Source organism: Nannospalax galili, unplaced genomic scaffold (genome assembly GCF_000622305.1).
Source record: "Nannospalax galili isolate Female #2095 unplaced genomic scaffold, S.galili_v1.0 scaffold634, whole genome shotgun sequence".
NCBI classification, from domain to species: domain Eukaryota; kingdom Metazoa; phylum Chordata; class Mammalia; order Rodentia; family Spalacidae; genus Nannospalax; species Nannospalax galili.
This window is the reverse complement of record NW_008336853.1, coordinates 544,329-569,519: the sequence shown is the minus strand read 5'-3', so window position 1 is coordinate 569,519 and position 25,191 is coordinate 544,329. Positions and strand designations below refer to the sequence as shown.

The 25,191-nt window shown below is 51.8% G+C and overlaps 2 protein-coding genes and 1 pseudogene across 10 annotated transcripts; 2 read left to right on the top strand and 1 right to left on the bottom strand.

Moving 5' to 3' along the window:
- Positions 1-882: 882 nt before the first annotated feature.
- Positions 883-5,111, top strand: Zacn (zinc activated ion channel). Its single transcript, XM_029562665.1, is given in 9 exon segments — positions 883-893; positions 1,686-1,840; positions 1,939-2,211; positions 2,989-3,021; positions 3,024-3,103; positions 3,228-3,357; positions 3,360-3,431; positions 3,498-3,668; positions 4,061-5,111. Coding segments are annotated over 9 exon segments (1,203 nt in total). The 3' UTR covers positions 4,339-5,111.
- A 123-nt stretch (positions 5,112-5,234) lies between these two features.
- On the bottom strand, positions 5,235-24,959 carry Exoc7 (exocyst complex component 7). Of its 9 annotated transcripts, XM_029562671.1 has the most exons (21): positions 24,807-24,959; positions 24,572-24,637; positions 22,559-22,743; positions 22,264-22,369; positions 19,785-20,007; positions 15,870-16,037; positions 12,987-13,079; positions 12,084-12,152; positions 10,880-11,025; positions 10,474-10,626; positions 10,052-10,150; positions 9,696-9,758; positions 9,305-9,371; positions 8,561-8,599; positions 7,858-7,923; positions 7,487-7,607; positions 6,964-7,059; positions 6,116-6,179; positions 5,858-5,899; positions 5,621-5,754; positions 5,239-5,411 (listed from the first exon to the last, which is right to left on the bottom strand). In XM_029562671.1, exons 1-21 carry the CDS (start codon positions 24,864-24,866, stop codon positions 5,309-5,311), a joined length of 2,163 nt encoding a protein of 720 aa, XP_029418531.1. In that variant the 5' UTR covers positions 24,867-24,959; the 3' UTR covers positions 5,239-5,308. The 9 variants fall into 9 exon arrangements, with proteins under 9 accessions (XP_008829575.1, XP_029418531.1, XP_008829577.1 ...); XM_008831353.2 differs by lacking the exon at positions 12,084-12,152 and having other exon boundaries at positions 5,235-5,411; XM_008831355.2 differs by lacking the exon at positions 8,561-8,599.
- On the top strand, positions 23,444-23,813 carry LOC108490736 (annotated as a pseudogene).
- Positions 24,960-25,191: the final 232 nt, after the last annotated feature.

Genomic DNA, 25,191 nt, shown 5'->3' with positions numbered 1-25,191 from the left:
TGTGTTCCTGGTTCATTCATACACAAGTACATGAAAGTTCCCCAGGGCTTCTCTAAATCTGGGCAGTCTGATCAGTGTCTCACTTTTAGCCTTCGAATTTCCTTCCCTAGTTGTGGCTGGGGAGGATAGGGGCTCCTGCATTTCAATTTTTTTTTTTTTTTTTTGGTCTTTTTGAGACAGGATCTCCCTGTAGCCCCAGCTGTCCTGGAACTCGCTATGCAGACCAGGCTGGCCTCAAACTCACAGAGATCCGACCGCCTCTGCCTCCTGAGTGCTGGGATTAAAGGCATGCACCACCACACCTGGCTCAGTTTCTTCTTTTAAAAAAATATTTTTGTGTGCATGTATGAGCGTATTGCCTGCCTGCATGTAGGTACACCCATGTCATGCAATGCCCTCAGAGGTCAGAAGAGGGCGTCGAATTCCCCTGGAACTGGAGTTACTGTTGGTTGTTAGCCACCAGGTAGGTGCTGGAAATCAAACCCAAGTCCTCTGCGAGAGCAACCAGTGCTCTTAATCGCTGAGCCATCTCTCCTGCCCCAGCATTTCAATTTCTGAGGCATGCTAATTCAATGAGAGAGCAGGGATGTCCCAGGATCTCACTGATAAACTGGTCTCTACCTGTCCAAGCTAGGCACACTCCCAGAGCTCTTGATCAAGGCACTTTTTACACAGATCAGCATTTAAGGAAAGGCAAGAACAGAGGTCCTGATCCTATTTCATCGAGTGGACACGCTGTGGCTAAAGGCTTGGATGCTTAGCTAGGTTATCGATAGGCACTGAAACAGAAGCCTGTGCCCCAAACCCTGATTAAAAGGACCATGTAGGAGAGGGATGGAAGCCCTATGGCTACCCTAGCCCCCTTCAACTTTCAGTAGGGCAATGGGTTCCAGGTAGTGGAAATGGAGCAGGACAGAACAAGAAGGCAGAAGCAGTGGGTGGAGCCGAGTCCTGAGCTTCGTGTTTGAGTGTTTACAGAACTGGGTGGAAGAGGGGGTGCTTGGACCAGGACCTGAGTCCTTACACAGAACAGCTGCCTGTCCAGTGGCTCAGTCCCCCAAAGAAATGGGGCTGAAATAGAGATTGTAGTTTAGGCTCTGCTGCTCTACACAGCCTGTATAGGAAGATATTGGTGATGGCTCTATGGATCCTGTTCCATTTGGTCTTCCTCTAGCTCAGCACCACCCAGTTGGTCCCAGAGTCTAGCTCCCACAAATCAGCAGTTTGTAGGTAGGCAGCTTAGGGCTATAGCTTTAGGATTTGGTGCTCGGGATAACTTTGACCTCATCCTTCAGTCTGGCTATCCTTTGATCTCAATTCCTTCCCAAGTTTCAAGCCATCAAGATTCTGAAAAATGGGAGCACACCATTGCTAGCGAGCATTATGAACGTACAGGCATTCATATCCAATGTGGTGCTTCAAGGCTGTAGGAGGGCACAGACCAAGTGCCAAACTAGGAGGGGAGCAGGACTTAGCCTTGGCTAGTACAGGGGTCTCTTACTGCCTGTCCCACAGTAGCCAACCCAAGCTGATGTTGCTGTCCTCCCCTAGGACATCCTGTAGTACACAGGCTCCTCTGTGCTGATGCTAAGGCTGGGGAGCTACATTGGGAGAGGCACGGTGGGAACACATTCCAAAGCATCAACCTTCATCAACAGGCTGAGTTAAAGGACACATATATGTAGAGATGAGGCCTCAGTGGAGTCCTTGTGTCTCCAATCCTGGCTGGATGCTCACTCAGCCTGGAATGGCAGTGTGTATCCCTGGCATGCAGTCATGCTGCCCTGGGATTCACTCTGGACAGACTCACCATGTGCGAAGTGTGAGGCAGGAATTCCAGGTGCCTACCATGCACATCCCTCCTCCCTTTCCCATTTAGAACCTAGAGGCCTTCTTAAGGAGTATTCCCCTCCTGGTAGCTACCACTGCTGCATGCAGGAATATCTTTCCAGGAACCCAGAGGGTTGGCAGAACTGGGGGAGGGGTTTTCCTCATCTCAGTACAAGAACAGGCTGGGATCTAGCCATGGTGCTTCTCCTTATAGGCTATGGGTGGACCGGAAGGACCAGGACCCACAGGCCCAAGTGGACCAGGATGGCCATGTGGAGTCTACCTGGCCCTCGTCACAGAGACCAATTGCGACTGAGCTCCTCCGCTTTCTCAGGGACCACAGCTACTGCAGTCAGGGTTTCTGCACTTTCAGCAATACTGGTGCTGACAGACCTTGGGGTTGGAAACTGGGTGGGATGAAAGAGGAAGCTGATCTCTAGCAGTCAGACACAGGGCTCTGGGCCTCTGTCAGACCAGGCCCCTCTACCCTGTCCTAGCCTTAGGGTGGATGGAGCCCACAGCAGGACCTACTCTGTACCTCCCACTGCCACAGCAGCCCAACTCCAGTTTTCTCCGGCCTATCACCACCCTCCTCCTGGGTCAAAGTTCCAAACAGATACCACAACTGCCCCATGATCCCTGGGTCTCCTGTCACTTCTGTCTTTTCTCCCCAGGGCAACCACACTCCACAACTAGGGCCAAGCTGCACTGGCTCAGCCAGCTGTACCAAACCCAGAGGCTCAGGTTGCTGTGGACTCATTCCTGAAGGAACTGAAGGGGAGGACGCTCAGTACGCACCCCAAAGACCCATCAGATGTCAAGCCAGCAAAGTACGCTATGAAAGCCCATGGCCCTAAAGTTTTCAGGTGTCTGACGGTGGACAGGAGATGAAGCTGCCATCACATTCCTGCTCTGAAGTGGAGCAAAGTACATTTATTTTCACACTGAAGATTCATCTCTGAATCTGAGAAGGCCCATCTTTTAACTGGAAGCCATCCGAGTTGCTTCCAAAGCTAGGGAAACCTCATGGATCAGTTTTACCTCCAGTCTGCCCCCAGAGTCTGCAGTTGCTGTTTACTTGTCCCTACCCTAGAGGGATCTGAGGGTGGCCTCTCTTCCTAGTTCACCCTTTGCATTCCTACCCTTTTTCAATGACAGAACTAGAGTTCCAGGCCCATGTGGTGAATGAGATCGTGTCAAGAGAGAATACATGGTTCACGGTTTAAAAGCCTGGGTCCCACCTAAGCATCTTGTGCTCTGCTTCCAGGTGACAGTGAGTCAAATTGGGAAGAGGCTGGCAGAGACGGATGGAGAGACGGGGAATCATACAGACCCAGAGCCCTAACACTATCCTCCTGCTCCCTGCACATCCCAGAAGTGCCAGACTTTCCTTGTAGCTGAGCCTAGGAAACACAGCACTGAAGTCCACCCTGGTGTTCCTGGTTCCTGGGGAGGCACTGCTGTTAGCTGATGTATATGCAAGTTTGTTGCCCTTCTGGACCATTGCCTACAAGGTGACACTGCTGCTGGCTACCTTGTCTTCTACTCCTCCTTCCTGGGGCAGGCCCTGTCCAGCTCCTCTTCCTGCAATCCACTGCTCAGTAAGACCTGTTCTCTCCCTTGGCCCTGCACCTGCTACTGCCTGAGCCTCCGCCAGTCAGGCCTAGCCCATGACATCTCCTCTCCTCTGTAGTTTACTTCTTTAGAGCTGCTGCTCTTCCTCAGCACCACGGAGGCTGTGCTGGTGGCCAGGTTGCTGGCTAGAGACAGCCTTGGGGACAAGAGCAGCCCAAACCCCTGGGAACAGAATGATCAGAGCCCAGGGCCTAATCTTGAAGGTGGGTGAGGGCTAAAGCCCATTCTGGGCATGGAGGGTCATGGGGAAGGAGGCATCAGAGGAGCTTTAACAGAGCAGAACTCATAAGCTGTACATCTGTGGTTGGTCAGATTTGGGGTGTCTGGGGTGCTGTGAGATCTCTACATTTACTCCACTGGCTCTACTCTACTTTCTGTGGGCCTCACCGCGTGCTCCCCAGGTAGAGGCAGGTTTGGTCAGAGCAGGAACTCAGCTTAGTCTCCATAAAGGCCTAGGTGACCTCAGGCCCCTGAGATAAGCCTCATGCCTTGCAGGGTTCTTGAAGAGGGTGTTTCTTCCACCGGAGGTGGCTTAGGATGGACCAGACCCAAACTTTAATTAGATGAGAATCTAAGTAAGGAAGACTGGGCTGAGAACCCCTGGGGTTCACCCTTTTGCTCTGGGAGAGCATGCTGAAAGAGTCGAGGACCAGCTGCTTTCGCTCTCTCTCCTGGCTGGCAGCCTCGGGGGGAGGAAAGAGGTCAAGGAGGAGCTGGGCTGAAGCTGCTGACCACACATTCTTCCGTGTGTATGGTTCCAGTGTGATGTGCAGCCAGCTCATCTTCACTGGAGTCTGGATTTGGGGAACATGCAAGCCCGACCCAGCCCTGGGCAAGGTTACAACATGGCAGGGCTCAGGGTTGCAGACTTGAGGATGCATCATGAGTTTGTTCCCACAGCAAGGCTGAGCGTTAGGACAGCATCTTCAGAGACAGAAGGAGGGTCAGCTCTATTCTCTACCTCTGGAAGGCCCAATGCGCTGAGCTCTCTTCTGTGTGCAGTGTGAAATAAACCATGGCCCAAGGGTACCTTCAAGATCTGTCTGCCTTGAACTCAGCTGTTTACTGTCATCCCAGGGAGGCAGGGCCCAACTTTATACCTGTGATCCCCCTTGCTCCCAGTCGCTCTCCTTCCACTACCAATTTTCTGTCCCACAAGCATGCAGCCCAAAGCACTTTCTGCAACCACTGCTGCCTGGCCTTGGAGGCACTATAGGTGGGGATCAGGAACTCCTTTCCCAGGCACTTCCTGTGGTGTGCTGGATCCAGAAGGGACCTGAGGTAGAGCACTCCTGCCTCCTGACACTTAGGGGACTCCCAGGAAGCAGAACCCGCCCCCCCCCCCCGAGCTTAGAACTGTGGGTAACGTACTAAATCTAAAAGACTAGGTCAACCCCAACACTGCTTTCTCTCTACATCTGCAGGCTGCAGTTTGGCCTGTTTCTCTGAGCCCCCTCACGTTGCGGGCTGAAGAGGAGTGCTTCACCCTCAGGATGGACTAGGCCAGGGTAGCTCCACCTTCTGCTCTTGTGTTTGCTCGGCAGTGGGGCACCAGTCTGTCTTCTCTCTCTGCTGTGGGCCCTGCTGACTGCACTCCGTCTCAAAACCCAAGCTGTGCGAGGACCCCACACTCTAGGAGTGCTGTTTTGACAAGGATGTAAGCAGCAGGGGGATACAAATCCCAGGACTAGAGTGCTTGGGGCAGGGCCCCAGGGTGGGGCAGGGAAGAAAGGTCTGTGTCCTAAAGGACTTCAAACTCACCCGGCCCAGAGATATGTTAACACTGGTTTATCAGTTCAATGACATGTTAGTCTGGTGGAACTAGGCAGGGACGCTGGCAGGCTTAGGCAGAAGTGTCAAAAAGGCGATCGATCATGTCGCCCACCTGCTCCACACGGTACTTGATGTACTTCTCAGGGTTCTTGGTGAAGGGCACGCTGCTGTACCTGATCAGGTACCATGGTCAGGAGTCAGGGGGCGGGCCAGCTCCACCCTCAATCTTAAGGTGCCTCTGATAGGGTGTCAGAGATGGCCTGAATATGTCCCAAAGCCCATGGCAGCAAATGTGTTGCCAATCCTATCACCCTGAGAAGAGGAGAACATGGAGCACAGCTGAAGGTGGGCAATAGAGGGCCAGGAAGGAGGACAGGCTCACCTGTGCAGAAAGGCCCCGTAGGTGTCTTTGACAATGTTTTTCTGAGCTTGGCGAATCTTATCTCTCTGCTCTGTGTCTGGAATGGCCCAGGCCTTCTGGATCTTGCACAGTTCTTCAAGGCCATCATTGAAGCCCTGGCCAAACAGGTAGGAAGGGAAGGGACCAAGAGACAAACACTTTTGATCTATGTTGTCACAACAGTAGTAACAAGCAATAGAGGGGAGGACCCCAGCTCACCTTAAAACGTTCCTTGATCATCTGCCGCTCTTTGTCCCGGAGCTGGAGTCCAGAGAGTGGGAGTATGAGGAGGGTTGGCAGAGAAATCTTTGCTCAGACAGAGCAGGACCACCCTGCCCTGCTCCTGCTCCACACACCATGGGCCCCAGGCCTCTCCTGCCACACACATCTCTGATCCCAGAGGGACACTTGTCCATTTTTGTCCCAAGGTACAATAAGTATATCTGCTCAGTACCCCTTCCCAGGCCTTGGGCTCACCTTGACGCCAGGCTGGAATATGGGTAGACTCTTCTCTGCGATATAATCGGTCACCTTTAACCAGCTGTCAGGCAGCAGGGTGAGAGGACAGAGGGACAGTTTCAGACAGCTGCCTCTTCCCTGAAGTCAGCTTGCTTTGTTTTTAAACCTCACAGTCTATTTGAGGGTGGGGGCAGTAGGAATTGATCTGGTCAGGGCGAAGCAAATCAACAGAGATGTTCTTGGAAACGGAAAATGTCTCAGCTGCTCGCTTTGACAATTAAGAACAAAAAGCAGAGGGTGTTGGGTGAACTGAACAAACACTGCCAACCTCACTTCACATCAATACCGTGGCAAATTAAAATGGAGAAATAGATGGGAAAAGAGGGAGTCAGGAAAGAGACAGGCCAAGTAAATAAGGGGCCAGAGAAGCAGCAAGAGCCTTTCAAGTTCACAGCCTGTTCTCCTGAGCTAAATATTACTTGCACCTTTGACAATCAGCTCTCCAAACTACTCTTAGCCTTGACCCTGGAAACCCACTCTGAAGAGGCTCTGTGGCCCCTGAGGAGCAGATAGCAAGGGGGAGGGAGAGGGTGCTTCTCTCTCTACCCCATAAATGTGACTGAAAAAATAAAAGGCTAGGGGCAGAGCTCAGTGCCAGACCCCACACCCAGCATGAATAAGGCCTTGGGTCTGAGCTCCAGTACTAAAAATCAAAACAAAGAACCAAAACAGTTCATAAAAGCATGGAGGATTGCACCCACAGGACAATATTTGCTGACCCCGCTCTGATGAGGTGCTGAGAAGAGTAGGGTGGACCCAGGGGTGGGAAAAGCTGGGGCTCAGCAGGAGGGCTGACGACCGCTTACCTGCGCTGGTAGGTTTGGATCTGCTGCTCAATGTGCTCCCGGTAGGAGCGCTCAGCAGTCTTCTGGGTCACAGCCACCAGCTGGATCAGTTCAGATCTGGGTGTAGGTGGGAGAGAAGGTAAAGAAGAGAAAAGTTAGCCAGGTGTTGTGGCAGATGCCTTTAATCCCAGCACTCGGGAGGCAGAGGCAGGATCTCTGTGAGTTCAAGGCCAGCCTGGTCTACATAGTGAGTTCCAGGCCAGCTGGGGCTACAGGAGAGCCTGTTTCAAAATGAGAAAGAGAAGTAACTCCTGGGGCTCAGAGACTGCTGGCCTTGGCAGCAGCACCCAAAAGGAAGCCTCCCATCGCATCCTGAATCTCCCAAGCTTCTCTGAAGTAGCAGCCATCCCTGGGTTGCTGAATGAAAGTCAAAAACACATCAGACAAGGAAGTTGAAGATGGTGAAGCCAGTCCCTGGAGGGCAGAGGCTGGCACAGCTGTCCAGCCAAGGTGAGGCCACAGACCCATGCCCACAGCCACTTACTTTTCCAGGGACTTGAGGATGTAGTTGTAGTTGTTGTGTAGGAAGATGGCACTCAGCGCTGGGTCCTCGTACACTTTGGACTTGCTCAGCAAGTTCAGCTGCAGGTTGCCCAGGACTTTACCTGTGCAGAAAGATTGGATCACTTCCACCAAGTTGTCTGATCCAAATGATCCAACCACCAGGCCTGCTAACCAAGTCCTGCCAATCATTCCTGTCCTTTTGACTCCTAGGCCTCTGATACGCTTCCTCAACCCTTGGGCCCTGAACTGGAGCTTGGGTTACTATTCCAAGGTAAGGAGCGGGACCCAGAAGTAGATGTGCAGCACAGAAAGGTGAGGGAGGAAAGCACAGGCTCTCCTGGAGGTACTCACAGATATAGGTGCTCAGCAGGCGCTTGCTGAACTCGGAGCTGTAGCTGGTCGCTGAAGAACTGGTTTCTGAGAGGAGAAGTTCTGTTACTGTGGTGACAATGGCCAAGACCCCTGTGGCCCTTCCCACACCAAAGGGGCAGAGGGGAAAACACTGGGAGACTCTCGGAACTTCTGGGCAGTCTGGACTGAAGGAGGTGCTCAGCAGAGCTGGGCACCTGCTAAGCCTCAGGAAGCATGCTTTTGGACTCTTTCTGGATCCCAGGGCTGTCCCTGATATGGTTAAGGAGAGAGCCCAAGGCAGCAGAAGGCCAGCAGGGGGAGTGGGCTACCAGTCCTTCCCAACTTGGCCCCACATGATGGGTGGGCACATGCGAGACCTTTTACCTATTTTCTAACAGCAAACTCTCAGAATGGGCCCAGCCATTCCACCGCCTCCTGACTGCCCGCACCCCGACTACCAGGCTCTTTGGAACAGAGGGACCTGCTGACTACAGTGAAGAAGGCCAAGAGGGAGGGGCAAAGCTAGTGAGGGGTGTACCCAGGGTGCTGGACCTAGCAGGGTGCTACCTGGACAGACTGAGACAGCAGGGAGAGATGAGGGCCCCTCTGACCCTGCCTCCAATGGGTACCGAGCTGGTCCCCAGGGAACCTCACCCACTGGGCTTTGGAGGAGAGGATGAGGCTGCGGAGCCACACTGCTTACCTCGGGGGTCTAAAGGTATATTGTATGTGTCCCCAAGAACTACGAAGTGAAAGGCAGTGCACACAGAAGGGTGGAGGGAGACAGAGGAGGGAGAAAGATGCAAAGTGCAAAAAACAGGTTAGAAATGGCTGTCACCCCAAGCCAAGCAGACTTCTCCCCGCAACAGCCAGACACAGACAGCAACACGCACCAAGCCAAACTAACTCAAGACCAAAGAACACACTGGAAAGTGCAGGCCAAGAGAACTGGCAGCTCCTTGTCCCCAAGTAAGGGTAGAGAGGAGGGACTGGGGACCAGTGCTTGGAATGCCCAGGAGAGTACTCGTCCTTACATGCCAACTTCCCAGGCCCCAGTCCTATCAAGGGCACCTACAAGGCCAATTAACACAAGTAGACAGGAGAGGCAGTGGAGAAGCGTGGAAGGACGGCAGGCCAGGAAGAGCACCTCACACCAGCAGTGTCCACCCAAGAGTACTGATGGCTACAGGAGCAACCGAGGGGTTGGGGGTTTTAAGAATGTCAGCATGTCTCGTTCTTCTGGTGTTCACTCCTGACAAGCCCAGGGGCTTGGAGTTCCCCCCCCCCCCCACTCATGTCTCAGGCCCATTCCATGGGATGGGAGAGACCCCTCACCAAGCCCTGCCCTTACCCAGAGCAAGTCAGTGCCTCCTAGGGGCCTAACTGCATGTTCATAGGCAAGAGGGGGCAGCAGGGCACAGGCTGGCCCAGCAGGGATTCTGTGTACCTTGGGAGGCCAGCATGGCACCTGCTGTCTCCTGGAAGTCCAGAAGCTGCTGTAGGAAAAGGATGGCCTGGCAGAGAGAACACACCCAGGAGGACCAAGGTGAGGGCTCAGGGCAATGGCTTCCTCACACACACCCTTTCTGACCAGTAGGACAAATCCTGTACCAGGGACCTGACAACTGGAAACTTCAGGTGTCATCATTTGGGTTCTGGTTGCCTGAAAGTCCCTGTGTCCTGAAGACGCTAGCCCTTCACCATCTCTCTGCCATCAGTGACTGTTCATGAAGGTGACCAGCTCTGGGCTGGGGCCCCTCCACTGGTTTGTAGCCCCCACAGCCTGAATCGAAGCACCTTTTCTCCCACCACTTCAGCAGCCCTTGAGGAATACCTACGTTGCTTGTGAGCTCGTGAACGGTGCCATCCTTGGGCATGTTATATTCCTTGTCTGGATCATTCTGTGAAAAAAAAAAAAAAAGCTCCTGGTTTCCCGAAAGGGCTTCTGCCAGGAGCCCCTGGCCCACACTGAGCCCTAGTCAGCCTGTTTTGGTGACACTTCTTGGCATATGGGTGCTAGGATGTCCCTCAGCCTCAGGCTGATCAGACAAGGAACTTCAACCTCAGAGGGCTTCAATACTAAGGAGGAAAGAGAGGAAAGGGTCTCCATAGGGAACCAGGCCTGCTCTCTAAGAAGTCCCCAGAACTGGGTGATCAGTCTGGGCCTGGTGAAAGGAAAGGGGTTTGCAGGCACCTTGATATTGTCAGCAAAGTCTTCTAGTGCTTTGGCCCCGATGGTCTCCATGGAGGTGATGAGGCCAGGAAGCTTGTTCTTGGTACTGGCTGCTGTGCCCTGAAGAGACACTTGGCTGCATATGCTCACTAGAATCCAGGTCACTGCTCTCTGCTGTGAGTGCAGCCCAACTCCTTCCAGCTCCTTCCCTGCCCTAACCCCAGAGATTAAATTCTCTAGCTCAAGATGGAGGTATTCTTCAATTACTCTATGAGCATGTGGACTTGCCCAAAGCCCCTTGGAAACTGCCTCCATTCATTCAGAAAAGAGGTGGTGGGGGTCAGGGAGCACAGACCAGAACAGGGCTTCCCAGAATGGAGGGGAGGCATGCAGGAAAGCGGGACTTCCTTGGCCATGTCCATGTGGCTTCCAAGCAGACATACCTGGAGCACCTGGTCAAACTCAGGCTTGGTCTGCTTTAGGTGCCGCAGGATGGGGAAGACTGTGAGTACCGTGGAGAAGTCATGACGGATGATGGCTTTCCGGGCAGCAGACACAATGTTCTCCCCCTCAAGCATCAGCCCATCCAGCGCATCCTGGAAAAGGAACAAGGACCCCGGCTCAGGTAGAAGTTGAGCAGAACTGGTTCCCAGGAACAGTGGGGCACTGTGTCGCATGTGAAGAGCCAGCATGCCATGACAGGATGAGGGAAAACATCCACCCAGGAGGAGCCACACACTACACCAAGTAGTGACTGGAGTTGAGAGCTTTGGGTAACGAGCTTGCCCCATCCTCTAGAATCTGCAGTGACAGCTACATGGGCCAGTGGTCAGAGCCACAGGGTAGGACCTGTATCAAGGAGTCAAAGGTTTTCTTCTGATGGTGCTCAGGGATGATGTCCATCAGCAGGTGGTATTCACTCTGGGCCAGCTTGACGAAGGCGCTGACACAGTGAATGTAAGCATCAGTCTCCACATCCAGCATATCATCTCTCCCTAGGGGGACAGCAGTGCCCCTGAGCAGTTGGTCTGGGGGAAGCCACTCACCCTGCTGGGGGGGTGTGGGTCTCCCCAGCTCCTGGTCTGAGCCCAGTCTGGCAACAAATGCGAAGAGGCAGACTGTTCTGACAGGCCTGACCCAGTTCTGGGAAAATCAGGAGCTGGGTCTAGTCACTGTCCTGGCATCATTTTTAGCTCACACAGATGGTATTTGTGTCCCCAGAGCATCAAACACTAAGTGGTGGGAGAATAGAAGGAAGGAAATTTTCTACCCAACTTCCTGATTAAAGCTTGTCTGACCCCAGGACTGATTCTGAACTATGTGTGGAAGAGGGCAACCTGGGATAGGCAGATGGCAGTGCTCATCTCAAGGACGGGGCACTGTGCCTCAATGTGGGAAGATGCTGTGCCTGTAAAGGCCATGCCCAACTCAACCAGGTCCTGGGAAGGGTAAGAGATTGGTGGCTATGGCCTGTGAAGTTAGCTGGATTGGGCCAAACAAAATCTGAGAGGAGGCAGGTATGGTGTATGACTGTGATCCCAACACTCTGGAGGCTGAGGCAGGAGGACTGTGAGCTCAAGGCCAGCCTGGGCTACGTAGTGAGGCTCTATCTCAACAAAATAAAACAATCTGAGAAGAGATAAGTGAACCTCAGAGAGGGAGGGCTCCTTGGTGAGCTGCCCAGGAGGAGACAGCATCCCACTACTGGAGGCTGGGCAGGGGTGTCTGCAGACAAAGCCAAGGCAGGACAGTCTGGTTAGGTGTCACGGATGGTCTGCAGGGGAGTCAGACACCCGGGCTCCTTGACTTCAAGGGAGCCAGCTGTCCTCCTGCCTGCCTTTCAAGCTCAAACAGCAGCTTCTCCTCTGTCCAGTTCCCAGGAGCCAAGCACCCACTCCCATCTCAAAAGAGGCAAGGAGGCCTGGTGCTCAGAGGAGACTGGAGTGGGAGCCAGGCCACAGGCCAAGCCCATCCTTGAAGCAGAGCCAGCCATCCGGGGACTGCTTCGAAGGCAGTGTCAGCAGCTGCCCTGGGGCTGGGCTACAGTACTCACCGGCCAGTGGCCCGTGCTTGTCGTTCAGGGCCTCGGACAGGTGCTTAACTCGGAAATCATGCTCGTGACCTAGCAAGATGTCGGCCGCACAAACACAAGCAGCGTTTATCCAGGGGCCAGGCAGCTGCCCCTTGGGGAATGGGGAAGAAGCCCTTGATCTCCAAGAGCGGGGTGCTTAACAGGGCATAGGGAGGAAGCGCTGGGGAGGGCTCTGCGCCCCTCCACTGCCTCAAACCCCAGTGGGAACAGCCGTTTCAAGCCTGACTTGCAGGGAGTGCTCAGGACCATCCCAAGCTCTTTTTTCCCACGACTGGGGAAGCCAAAGAAAAGTGGATGGACCAAGGAGGGTCTGTGATGAGGCCCTGGGGTCTCGCCATCTTGCCATCTTAAGAATGGTCACTTTCCTTCCTTTGCTTCCCAGGGTGATTCTTTTGAAGGAGGGTTGGGTCCACCAGGGTGGCTGACCTGGCTATCCCTCCCCTGAAAGCAGGGGAGAAGGGCATGTCCCTCAGGCAGCCTGTTCCCTCAGCTGCATGAAGTTCCCTTTACAAAGATGGGGGTGGCCATGAGGCCTTGGCCAACTTGGTCCTCCCCTGTTGATCTGGGCGTGAAAGGGCTGCCCCAAGACAACTTTCTCTGCGTTTACACAGGAGACAAGGACAGAGACAAGGAAGGAGGAGCCTCGGGAAGGGCAGAGCTGCCATCAGCCAGATAGGACCCAGCCAAGGGTCAAGAAACCTATCTCTGGGCCTGCTGAAGCCTGAGGGGCATCAGGGGCCTATCATTCCCACCCAGCCCCTCTCAGGATTTGTCCCAAGGCCCTCCTGGGGGAGGCTCTGCCCTGCCAAGTGAAGAGACACACAGTGGAGGAGGGGTAACAGAAAGGGAACATGGGGTGATTACCTTCCAGAGGAATGAGGTTAGAGCCCCCCTTTTTCCCATCTAGACCATGCTGGGAATACTGTTTCAGAAGGTTCTGAGCCTTACGGATCGTCCCTGTCACCAGAGCCACAGAGAGAGGAGATAAGAAGACCTAGGAAATGAGTAAGAGAAAACAGCAGCAGCCCTCCACCGGCCCAGCCCATGTCCGCCCCAACAGTGAGCATGCCCTCAACACCTCTGCCAGCAGGTCTTGCCAGGGTCACTGGAGACCCTGAGGATGGAGAGAAGAAAATGTGTCCAAATGCAGCTCCAGGCTCTGCTGCTGACCCTCACTGATCTGGATCCGAGTTCATTTTAGGAGGGACAGAAGGTGATGAAGATGCATAAAAATCCACCAGGAAAAGTGAAGAGTGAAAAATTCTACCAAGTGGCATTTTAATCAGAACGGGCAGAGGAGCTAGTGGCAAAGCTCCCATACTTGAGGAACAACAGAGACTTGGGGGGGTGGTCCCTGGAAGCCAGTCCAAATTCCAGGCTGAGATCCCTGGGCATGCTCAGTGTTGGGACATAAGCCAAACAGCAGTCCAGGGCATACAGCCCCAGGAGTTGATGAAACAGGACTAAGCTTCCTGGGGAGCTGTGAAGAATACGCAGGCTCGAAGACCCAGAGGAAGAGGCCTCCGCACCAGGGAAGTCACCCAAACCATCTCAGCAATGGGGACAAACTGAAAAGCTAGGAAGGGGCCAACAGAAGCCACCACCTGAGAGGTGAGCCACAGGGTTTGAGGACAAACATGCTCTTGCCATGGGGGAAAAAAGAACAGTTAGTATCACAGGTGAACACAAACAAAACTGCACCCACAGCCTTCAGGGCAGGCCAGCTCCTGGAAACAAGACCTCGTGGGCAGAAAGTATGGGCCATAAAGCAGCAGTTAAGCCAACGGGCACTGCTGCTTAGTTAGTAAATTGTACTGGGGGTAGGGGGGCTCCCCATGAGCTAAACTCTGGCCTATCTTTCCTGAGACTTCCTCCCCCACATCTGGACCCAGAGAGGCTGTTGTCCTCACAACCCACAAGGCTGGGAGAGACAGGGCAGGGCCGGCTGGCTCTTCTCTTTCTATCTGTACCACGGTGAAATTGCCTACTAACAGCTGATTTTGGTGGGTCAGCTCACATCTGCCTTCTCTGTGTCCTCTCTCACTAATGAGTGAATCAGATTCCTGTCACACAGCCTGCCAGGAGCAGATGGGCTGTCTACTCAACAGGGACCTAAACAGCACACTGGTCTCAAGGAGATGGGGATGCTGACCTGGCAGCAACCGAGCCCATAAGGTGCTCAACTACCAGGGTGGATACTGAAGTTGGTGCCTCATTATCAACAAGGCTACCAGCTCTCCCCTCCTGAGAGAGGGAACAGAAGTCCCAGGGGCCTGACTTACCATCCTCACTTCAGCCCTGAACCCACTAGTTCTGTCAACTCCTAAGACCCTATAAAACCACAGGGACCTCATGGTCAGCATTCCTGTGTGTCTCTACTAGGACAGATTAAGTTCATGGTTAGCCCTGAGATCAGATCCCTCCTTCTGAAAGGCTAAGACCCACATGGACAGTGGATATTTCCAGGGTAGGGCAAACAGTGTTCTGGAGCCTCCAGAGTGGGCTTGTCAAAGAACCAAGCAGAAGAGGAAGTGAGCACAGAGCAGCTGGAGCCCAGGCAGCCTCATGGAGACAGCTCCTCCCAATAAAACAAAGGCATAAGATGGATTGGCCAGCCACGGCCACGCAGGAAGCTGTAGCCCAGCAGGGTTAGTAGTCACTGTTTGCAGCACATTCTCTAGTGGGGCAGCCAGGGCATCCACTCAGAAGGAGGAAGACAATGCAATTCCTGCTGGGGCCAGCCAGCTTCCTAATGCTCTGCTGCCCACCTTGCCTGACGGCAGCCTCCTTTGGCCATGTCTTCAGATCCTAAGCAAAAGCCTGAGCAGCAGCAGGTAACATGGTTGCATGTGGACCAGGACCTTGCACTCTGAAGGGCTTAGGCAGGCTGGGACTGGAGAAACGAAGGGAGCTCTACCTGAAGCCCGCTGTCCTCCCAGCCATGCTTAGGGAAGTGTTTGAGCAGCAGCTGGAGGGCCTCAGGGTGGGCATAGCCCCTGGCTCACTGGCCTCTCCCAGTGCTACCTCAGCAGCCTCCATGCCTGGAGCATCCTATCTGTCCTGGAACTGACGTCAGCATCTAAGGCAGAAGACAGCCAGGCTGACAGGACAGTTAACCTGGAGCGGAGACTATCTGGAAGTGGCAATGGGGGAATAAGCAATGGGCTGCTCCCGGGACACCAGTGTCTCCTAGTTCACACATACCTCTATACCACATCCCTCACTGACTTCTCCACAAGGAGAGTCACTGGAGAACAAAAGCCAGTTCAAGGTCTTCTGAGAGGATGGTCTGAGATTTCCTTCCTTTCTGGATCAAACCTTCCCCATCCACTTTTCATCTATGTGTCACTTTCTGCTGTCCTGCCTTCTGGAGTGTAAAGACTGGAGGGCATGCCCCTTCTCATCCAACAGGACAACACAGTAAGGGGAAGGAAACCTAGCAAGAGACTCTGTCTTGTGGCCTCTGTCACGATGCCTCAGGAGATAACGAGGCACACTAGCGACCCCATACCCCCACCCCAAAGGCATTATGGGAACCCCTAGACTGCTGGGTGTAAGAGCCTCTCTTTACAGGGCCTTGCTGCGTGGGTAGATACTTGCTTTCAGTCCTGTGTCCCTGTGAGTGGGGTGACCACAGACACGAACTCTACAGAAGGTTGATGCTGCTGACCTCAGGGTGGACAAAAGCAATGCAGATCCTGGGAAGCCCTCTGCTCGTTACTTGAATGGTCAGGGTGGGGCACTCACCTGGCCGCTTGACTGGCTTCTTGGTGGGTGTATCCTTCCTCTTGTTGGGAATAGCAGGAGAGTAGGGAACCCCAGAGGAAGAACTGTTTTTACGGAAGTGCTCCTTCAGCCCCTTGATAGAGCGGTCCAGCTGGCTGGAGCGAATCTGGTAGTAGACATTCATGAAATCTGAGGAGAGAGCAACAGATGTATGCCAGCAGCGTCCCCTGCCTCCACCTCACCTCCACCCAGGGCAGCGGCAGGGCCCACTATGGCTGTAAACTCAGTCCTAGCATCTGCTGTGGCTCATTTGGCCTCATCTCAAATCAAGCAAAGTCTTAAAGAGAAGACTACCCTCCAGCAGAACAGCTTATAAGGTTTTTTTTTTTTTTTTTTTTTTTTTTTTTTTTTTTGTCTTTTTGAGACAGGGTCTCCCTGTAGCCCCAGCTGGCCTGAACTCGCTGTGTAGACCAGGCTGGCCTTGAACTCACAGAGATCCATCAACCTCTGCCTCCCAAGTGCTATGACTACAGGCATGCACCAGGCTGGCTACTTACAAGATTTTGTTGCTGTTTTATGATGCTGGGGATCAAACCCAGCACCTCATGTATGCTAGGTAAACACTCTTCAACTGAACTGACCACCAGCCCTACCTTCTTAGAACTTTTGTTGTTGTTGTTCTGTGTGTGTATAGAGGTATGTGTTTATGTGTGCAAATGCTGTTTGCTTTAATTTTTTTTTTTTTTGGCCAGGCATGACGCATGCCTTTAGTCCCAGCACTCAAGGAAGACGGTTTAATTATAATTTGCAACACCAGGCATTGACCTAGAATGGCAGACATGCTGATCAAGTATAGAGGACAGTTTATAAACCCTAGCACATGACCCACCTCCTTTTCAATTTTTAATTTTTTTTTTGGTCTTTTTGAGACAGGGTTTCTCTGTAGCCCCAGCTGTCCTCCAACTCACTATGTAGACCAGGCTGGCCTCGAACTCACAGAGATCTGTCTGCCTCTGCCTCCCGAGTGCTGGGATAAAGGTATGCGCCACCACGCCCAGCCAGCCCCAAGTTTTTAAAATTACATTTCATAGCCAGGTGTGTCTACGTAGTGAGTTCTAGGACAGCTGGGGCTATAGGGAGACCCTGTCTCAAAAAGAGAAAAAATAAATTAAAAAAATTACATTTCATTTATTAATTTACATGTATGCACACATGTGCACACACAGCACAACATGTGACTAGAGGTGAGAGGATAACTGGTAGATAGTTCTTTTTCCAGCACGTGGGTCCTAGGGATTGAGATCAGGTTTCAGGCTTGATGGCAGTCATCCTTACCCACTCAGCCATCTCACTGGCTCTATTTATAAGTTTTCAACATTTTTTATTTTCTTTTGGGATCAAGGCTTTGCTATGTTTCCCAACTATCACTGAGCAATTGGGCTCAAGCACCTACCTCAGCACCCAGAGTAGATCAAACTACATGTGTGTTCTACCTTGCCTGTTGGCATTGAGATGCTATTTGGTTTTGTTTTGTGAGAGTCTGGCTATGTAACACAAGCTACTCTTGAACTCTAGAATTTCCTGTCTCAAACTCTGGAATGCTGAGATTATAGAAATATACCACCACACTTGGCTATGTTTTGTTTTTTTAAATGAAAAAAAATATGGGGCTGGAAAGATGGCTCAGCAGTTAGAGCACTGTTTTGCTCTGGCAGAAGACCTGGGTTTGGTTCCCAGTGCCCACACGGCACCTAACAACCTGTAACTCCAGTTCCAGGAGATCTGATGCCCTCTTTGGTCTCTGTGGGCACTGCATACATATGGTGCACCTGCATACATGGAGGCAGAACATTCACATTCAAATAAAAATAAAATCTTAGAGGAAATGCCTGGTATTATAAACATGGTCAAAACCCAACAGCTATGGAGGTCGTAGGCCCTAAAGTAGAACTTACTACTATTGTTTTGCTAAATGGACATGGTGTTAAACTGACTCCCAAATATCTGTGTTTATAAGCATCCATTAGTGTCCTCGGCCTGCCCAGAAAGTCTTTTTGCAGTGCACAGTGGTTAATGCACAGATTCATAAGTGGTCAGAGTGCTGAGAAGAGGCTGTTGAGTGCTCAGTCCTAAGTGGGATATCTGGATCATCCCGAGATGCTCGGGCAACACCAACAAGGAGGAGGCAGAGAAGGCGCAGATGGGGAGGAGTGCTGTGAAATGCAGTCTTCTGGCCATGACATGGCTGTGTAGCTCATGAACTCACAGAAGCTGTGGTTACCTGCACAAGACAGGGCCAGTCCACATTCTCTCTTGGATGAGAGAGGGCTCATGAGGCCCCACTCCTCCCTGAGGAGCTACCGGCAGTTAGTGGCTGCCAGGGGAGGGAGAGTTTTCTTCAGAGCTGTAGCTACTGGTAAACTGCCCTTGCTCCAGTAAATGTGCTCAGTGGATCAAAAATAAACAAACAAATGAACAAAGAAACATGAGAACAGGAAAACTGATTGGAAAGAGCGGGTTCAACAGGAGTGAGGGGAGAAGAGAGGGTAACGCAGGGTGAAAATTACCAAAATACGTTATATACACATATGAAACTGTCAAAGACTAAGAAATAATAATCATGAGACTAGAGAGATGGCTCAGTAGTTAAGAGCACTGGCTGCTCTTGCAGAGGACCCATGTTCAATTCCCAGCACCCACATGGCATAACTCTAGTTCCAGGGGACCCAACGTCCTCTTCTGACCTCCATGGGCACTGCACGACACGGGTGCACTTATATATGTAAAGGCAGTATGCTCATATACATAAATAAAAAAAATTTTTTCGGTCTTTTTGAGACAGAGTCTCCCTATAGCCTCACCTAGCCTGGAGCTCTCTATGTAGACCAGGCTGGCCTCGAACTCACAGAGATCTGCCTGCCTCTGAGTGCTGGGATTAAAGGCATCCACTACCATGCCCAGCCTGTATAAACTATTTTTTAAAAGAAATAATTACAGGCCGGGTGTGGTAGTACACGCCTTTAATCCCAGCACTCGGGAGGCAGAGGCAGGGGGATCTCTGTGAGTTCGAGGCCAGCCTGGTCTCCATGGTGAATCCAGGACATCTGGGCCTATAGGGAGACCATCTCAAAAGACCAAAAAAAAAAAAAAAGAAATAATTACTTGGGGTTGGGGACTTAGCTCAGTGGTACAGCACTTGCCTAGCAAGGGCAAGGCCCTGGGTTCAGTCCTCAGCTACAGGAAAAGAAAAAGACAAAAGAAATAGTTATTTAAAACAATAAATATAAATAAAAAGTAAACAACAGAGTGGAGAGACTGAGGAAGACACTGCTGACCTCTGGTCTCTACCTGCACATGCACACACATCCACACATACCAAATATATAAGAAGGAAATCAGGATATGTGGTCCATGGTTGTAATCCAGGCACTAGAGACACTGGGGCAGAAGGATTGCTGTGTGAGTTCAAGTCCAGCCTGAGCTAGTGTGAGAGTCTGTCTCAATTTAAGAGGAAACAGGAAGCTGCCCCCGCCCTTACCAGCAGCAGCCCTCCCACCTTAGTTGCTGCCCCACTTACCAGCAGCAGCCCTCCCACCTTGGTTGCTGCCCCTCCTCACCAGCAGCCCTCCCCCCTTGGTTGCTGCCCCACTTACCAGCAGCAGCCCTCCCACCTTGGTTGCTGCCCCTCCTCACCAGCAGCCCTCCCACCTTGGTTGCTGCCCCACTTACCAGCAGCAGCCCTCCCACCTTGGTTGCTGCCCCTCCTCACCAGCAGCCCTCCCACCTTGGTTGCTGCCCCCCCCCACCAGCAGCCCTCCCACCTTGGTTGCTGCCCCTCTCACCAGCAGCCCTCTCACCTTGGTTGCTGCCCTCCCCTTACCAGCAGCCCTCCCACCTCGGTTGCTTCCCCCCCCCCATCACCAGCAGCCCTCTCACCTTGGTTGCGGCCATATTCCACCAGCCAGCGGGAGATCCGTACCACGTCCTGGAGCACACTTTCCGGCAGGTGCTCCAGGGTCACATCTTCCTGTACCTCCAGCTCATCATCACCGCTGATCAGATCCAGGATGAGCACAGGGGAGACAACCTTACTGTGCCGGGTCATCAGACTGCGGAACTCAGACTCCAGCGACTCCTTCCCCCTCTCGAACAACAGCTTCTGCAGGGACAGTGGAAGGAAGCAGCAGCTGCGCTGAGTTCTGCAGAGCCCTTGCCCTTCCCTGGCCTCTGCTGTGCAGTCCCCTCCTTTAACCCACAGAAGAAACACTGGGAAAACTGACTTGACAATTCCTTTCCTTTACATTTCTCAAAACTGATGTTCACAGGCCAACCTCTGCTTAACAAGTATCAATATATTATTTTCTCAAGTGCACTGTTTGTGTCTTCTTGTTTGAAAGGAATTTGCAAAAGAAAACAAAAAGGTAAAGTGGGTTACTTCAACTTAGCACCAAGCACTATCAACAAGAAAGTGGAAAATGACTCAAAGAATCAAAATATTACAAACCATGTTTAATGAGATAGGTATCTAGAACACAGAAGAGACTTCAAAACATTCACAGTAAAACATGTACAAAAAGGTTCATAAAGCATTATTCACAATAGACAAAATGTGCAAACAATCCATGTCCCTCAAGGGATAAATGGATGCTGACAAGATGGCTCAGTGGATTAAGGCACTTGGTACCAAACCTGATGACCAGCGTTTAAGCTCAGAAAGAAGTAACTTCTAAAAGTTGTCCTCTGCCTTACACAGACACACACAAAATAGCACACATGTGCACAAACATACACACCACATTCACACACAAATAAACAATTTTAATGGGCTATATCTGTATTATTTGTCAATAAAAAGGAATGATACATGCTACACAAGGATGAACCTTGAAAACATTAGACTAAATCAAGAAGCCAGGGCCCAGGAAGATACTTCAGTCAGTAAGTTTCCGTGAAGACCCTGTCTCAAAACACAAGGTGTTCCTTGGCTGAGGAACAACAGCCAAGATTGACCTTGACTCTGGCCCACTCCACACACCCACACACTTTCCCCCACCCCTGAAAATCAGTTATATAAGATCATGTGTTATGTGAGACAGGTTTGTCATCCATGGGTTGCAGTATACTGCTTATCAGTATAACAAGGTACTGATCAGGTAGGTGAGTCCTCAAGATAGCCAGATTGGCGTTGGGCAGCGGAGGCTAACTAACTAGCTACCAGTTCATCCCAGAATGTCACGTAAACACCCTCATTTCTGACGTACGCCATTACAGAAGGAAAGGTGGTAAGTCTGCTCCTAAGTAAAAGGTTCTGGGGCTGGAGATACAGCTCAGGGGTTGATATTTGCTTAGCCTTAAACTCATGGAGATTTACTGGCCTCTGCCTCCCGAGTGCTGGGATTAAAGGTATGCACCACCATCCTCAGCCAATTTATTTATTTGTTTATGTCTTTTTTTAAATTTTAAAAATTTTTATTTTATGTGTGTGTGATGCCTGCATGTAGGCCAGTGCACCCGTGTCGTGCAAAGCCTGCACAGGTCAGAAGAGGCTGTCAGATCTTCTGGGACTGGAGTTCACAGTTGTTAGCTGCCACGTGGGTGCTGGGATTCGAACCCGGGTCCTCTACAAGAAAAACCAGTATTCTTAACCGCTGAGCCATCTCTCCAGGCCTATTTAAGTCTTTCTGAGACAGGGTCTTCCTGTAGCCCCAGCTGACCTGGAACTCACTATGTAGACTGGCCTTGAATTTAGAGATCTGCCTGACTGCTTCCAAAGTCCTGGGACTAAAGGGATGTGCCACGACGCCTGCTTGGCCTATTTTTTTTTTCTTTGGTCTTTTTGAGACAGGGTCTCCTTGTAGCCCCAGCTGTCCTGGAACTCACTATGTAGACCAGGCTGGCCTTGAACTCACAGAGATCTGCCTGCCTCTGCCTCCCAAGTGCTGGAACTACAGGCGTGCGCCACCATGCCCAGTTAAATATGCATTTTTAAATGTTTATGTGTGTGTCTGTATATGGGTTTGTGCACATGCATGCAGTGCCTGTGGAGGACAGAAGAGGGCATTGGTGCTGTGAGCTGTTGATGTAGGTGCTAGGAAGTGAACTAGAATCCTCTTCAAGAACAGAATGTGCTCTTAACTGCCAAGCCATCTTTCTAGTCATCCCCATCCCACCATACACCTTTTACACTTTTTTTACTTTTTGAGACAAGGTTTCACTGTGAAACCCAGGCTAGCCTGGAGCACTATATAGCCTAGGCTGGCCTCAAATTCATCATTATCCTTCTGCCTCAGTCTCCCACAAGTCATCACCACACCTGGCTTCTATATAGTTCTTTAGAGTGACTAGGTGTCCCTCATGAGCCCAGGGCAGGGACTGATGTTCCCACACTCCTCACATTAGTCCACTGATTCCTTACCACTTTGTTGAGCTCTGGGCTGTCTGGACTATTGTCCTGGAAATACTCAACAGCCTTCTGGATCTTAGCCATGCTTTCCAGGTATTCCTCCAGCCTACCTGTGGGGCTGGGAAGGAAAAGAGCTGGATCAGCCTTGGAGGATGGGGATGAAGACGATGGACTAAGGAAATGGTATGCACGAAGGGCAGAGAACTCACATCAGGGACTCAAGGCTCAAGCATGTTCTATATCCTTCCAAAGCCTAGGGCCACAGGTCCAGGAGGCTTTAATTATGTGACCTCTGCATCTCACTCACCCCTCTCTGATGATCTTCTCAGTGTCACTGGCCACATGGTAGTAGCTGATGACATGGTCTAGGCAGGATAATGTCTTTTCAACATTCTCCTGCAGCCTTTGCAGATTCTCCGTCTGCTTGTGCACAGGGATGATGGAGTTCTCCAGCTTCATGAGACGGCTCTCGAAGGATGACAGGATAGACACCTGCGGGAGGAAAGCCTCTTGCTCACAGGCCTCAGGGCTGTCCCAGAACGGCCTTTACTGCCCACACACATTTGGCATTTTTAAAAAAAAAATTTAATTTTATATGTATTGCCTGCATGTATGTAAGTGCATCTGTGTCCTACAACACCCACGGAGATCAGTAAAGGGTGTTATATTGATTCCCTTGGAACTTAAGTGACAGACAGATGTCATGTGGGTGCTGAGAATAGAATCTGGGTCCTCTGCAAGAGCAGCCAGTGCTCATAACCGCTGAGCCATCTCTCCAGCCCCACACTTGGCATTTCTTGCCTTTTCCTGGTTTTCTAGACAATAAGCTCCAAGAAGAAAGCACAGTTTACCTGTTCACTCCTTTGCCCTTAGTCTGGTACATGGTTCCTAAGATAATCACCTCAGGATAGCTTCCATTTGATTCTTAAACACCCAATCTCAATTTCTGATCTCTCTTAAGTTTTCCTAGACTGAACAGGAAGAGGCTTTATACAGAGTAGCCCTTACCTTCAAAACCCCCCTCTAAGGGTCAATCTCATTAAATAAGTAGTGAGATTTTATTGTTGTGTGACTTAACAAAATGCAAGTTTGTGTTCACTCAGTTTGTGTTCTCAATCTCCCCTAAGAATAAAGAAAAAGCCTTTCTCCCTCCCCGGCCAAGGCCATCTTGGAGGCTGTTCTTGGTTGGGGGCCGTGTGCACCTAAGGCAGGAAGATGGTTGCCACAAAGAAGACGAAACAGTCTCTGGAGTCAATCAACTCTAGGCTCCAGCTTGTTATGCAAAGTGGAAAGTACGCGCTGGGGTACAAGCAGACTCTGAAGATGATCAGACAGGGCAAGGCCAGATTAGTCATCCTCAACAACAACTGCCCAGCTATAAGGGAATCTGAAATAGAATACTCTGCCATGTTGGCCAAAACCGGTGTCCGTCACCACAGAGGCAATAATATTGAATTGGACACAGCATTCGGAGACTACTACAGAGTCTGCACACCGGCTGTCATCGATCCAGGTGATTCTGATATTATTAGAAGCACGCAGAGAAGACTGGTGAGAAGTAAACGTGGAAAGTTTCTCTTTAATAAAAACTTGGCAGAACTTGTTTTTTTTTTAAAAAAAAAAGAAGGCTGGTTGTGGTGGTGCATGCCTGTAGTCCCAGCACTTGGGAGGCAGAGGCAGGTGGATCTCTGTGAGTTCAAGGCCAGTCTGGTCTACATAATGATTTCCAGGCCAGCTGGGGCTACAGGGAGACCCTGTTTCAAAAGACAAAAAAAAAAAAAAAAAGAATAAAGAAACATCCACTAAGCTCCAGACACTGAAAAATGCACTGGCTCATATGCCCTTCACAGACACACGGAGAGGTTGGCAGACAAGCTAACCAAAACGCAGAGTTGCTTGCCAACAGCCGCATAAGTAAACGCTGTTGGGACAAGGACAATTGCTGGATCTGTTGGTCCTCCCAGATGGGTCTATCCTCAAACTCCTTTGCGAGTTCTCAGCCTTGGCAATCCCAACTGACCAACGTTCCAGTCCAACCTCCAACGCCTGACCTGTACTAGCCCACCTACGGAGTCTCTCTATAAGTGTCTGCGGAAGGAAAAGGACAGAAAGCAAGGAGTCCAGGCAGCAGCATCCTCGGTGAGAGGTGAGGGGCGGGGATACTGGGGAAGAGGGACGCCCAGGGCTGCTGGAGTCGCATGCACATCACCTCCATCGCTACCCACGCCAGCACCCCAGGCCTTAGGCACTGGCCGTGCCACTCGCCTCCCCCCACGGACTGGAGGCCGCTCTTGCAGCCTCGCAGCTGAGGGTCACTCACCATGTTCTTGGTGAGCTGGTCGCTCTTCTCCAGACTGTCTCGGATGAAGGACAGGGTCTCCTCCTCCTGGGAGGGGTGGAGGGGCGGACATCACCGCAAGTCCGCGGCGTCCCCGGGCCGCGGCCTCTCCCCGACCCATCTCCCCCGCAGAGCCCCCTTCCGATCCGGCCTCCCCCGGAGCCCACGCCCCGGCCCGGTTCGCGGCCTGCTTCCTTCACTTCCTGCTCAGCCCCACCTGCTTCAGCTTCTCCTCGATCTCCCGCCGCCGCGCGGACGCCTCCTGCGGAGGAATCATCGCGGCAACTTTGCGGATCCCACTCCCCACTGTCTTCTCTCAGCCGCCAGCTTGGCTTCCGTTCCTGTCACACCCACTTCCGCGCTTGGCCCCGCCCCTGACGATCTGGCGCGGCCATGTTGGGAGTGATCGGCTGAATTGTGTCTGCGCGCACCTGGCAATGGGCTGCGGTCTGAAGCCATGTTGAGTGTGGCTGGGAACCTCTAGCTGCGGGGTGCTGGGGTAGCTGCCTTGAGGTCTTCCTTGGAAATCTGGCCCTGGCTGGGCGGCTCACACCTGTGATCTCAACTCGGGAGACTGAGGCAGGAGGATTGCCTGGAATTCG

Bases quoted from the DNA above. Each gene is read 5' to 3' on its own strand.
- Exoc7 (XM_029562671.1), bottom strand. From the start codon at position 24,866: ATGATTCCTCCGCAGGAGGCGTCCGCGCGGCGGCGGGAGATCGAGGAG. The intron at 10,627-10,879 runs GTCCTACCCTGT...TTCCTTTTCCAG, and splicing joins CCTTTGACTCCTTGATACAG to GATGCGCTGGATGGGCTGAT. The intron at 9,759-10,051 runs GTGCCTGCAAAC...TTTTTTTCACAG, and splicing joins ACTTTGCTGACAATATCAAG to AATGATCCAGACAAGGAATA.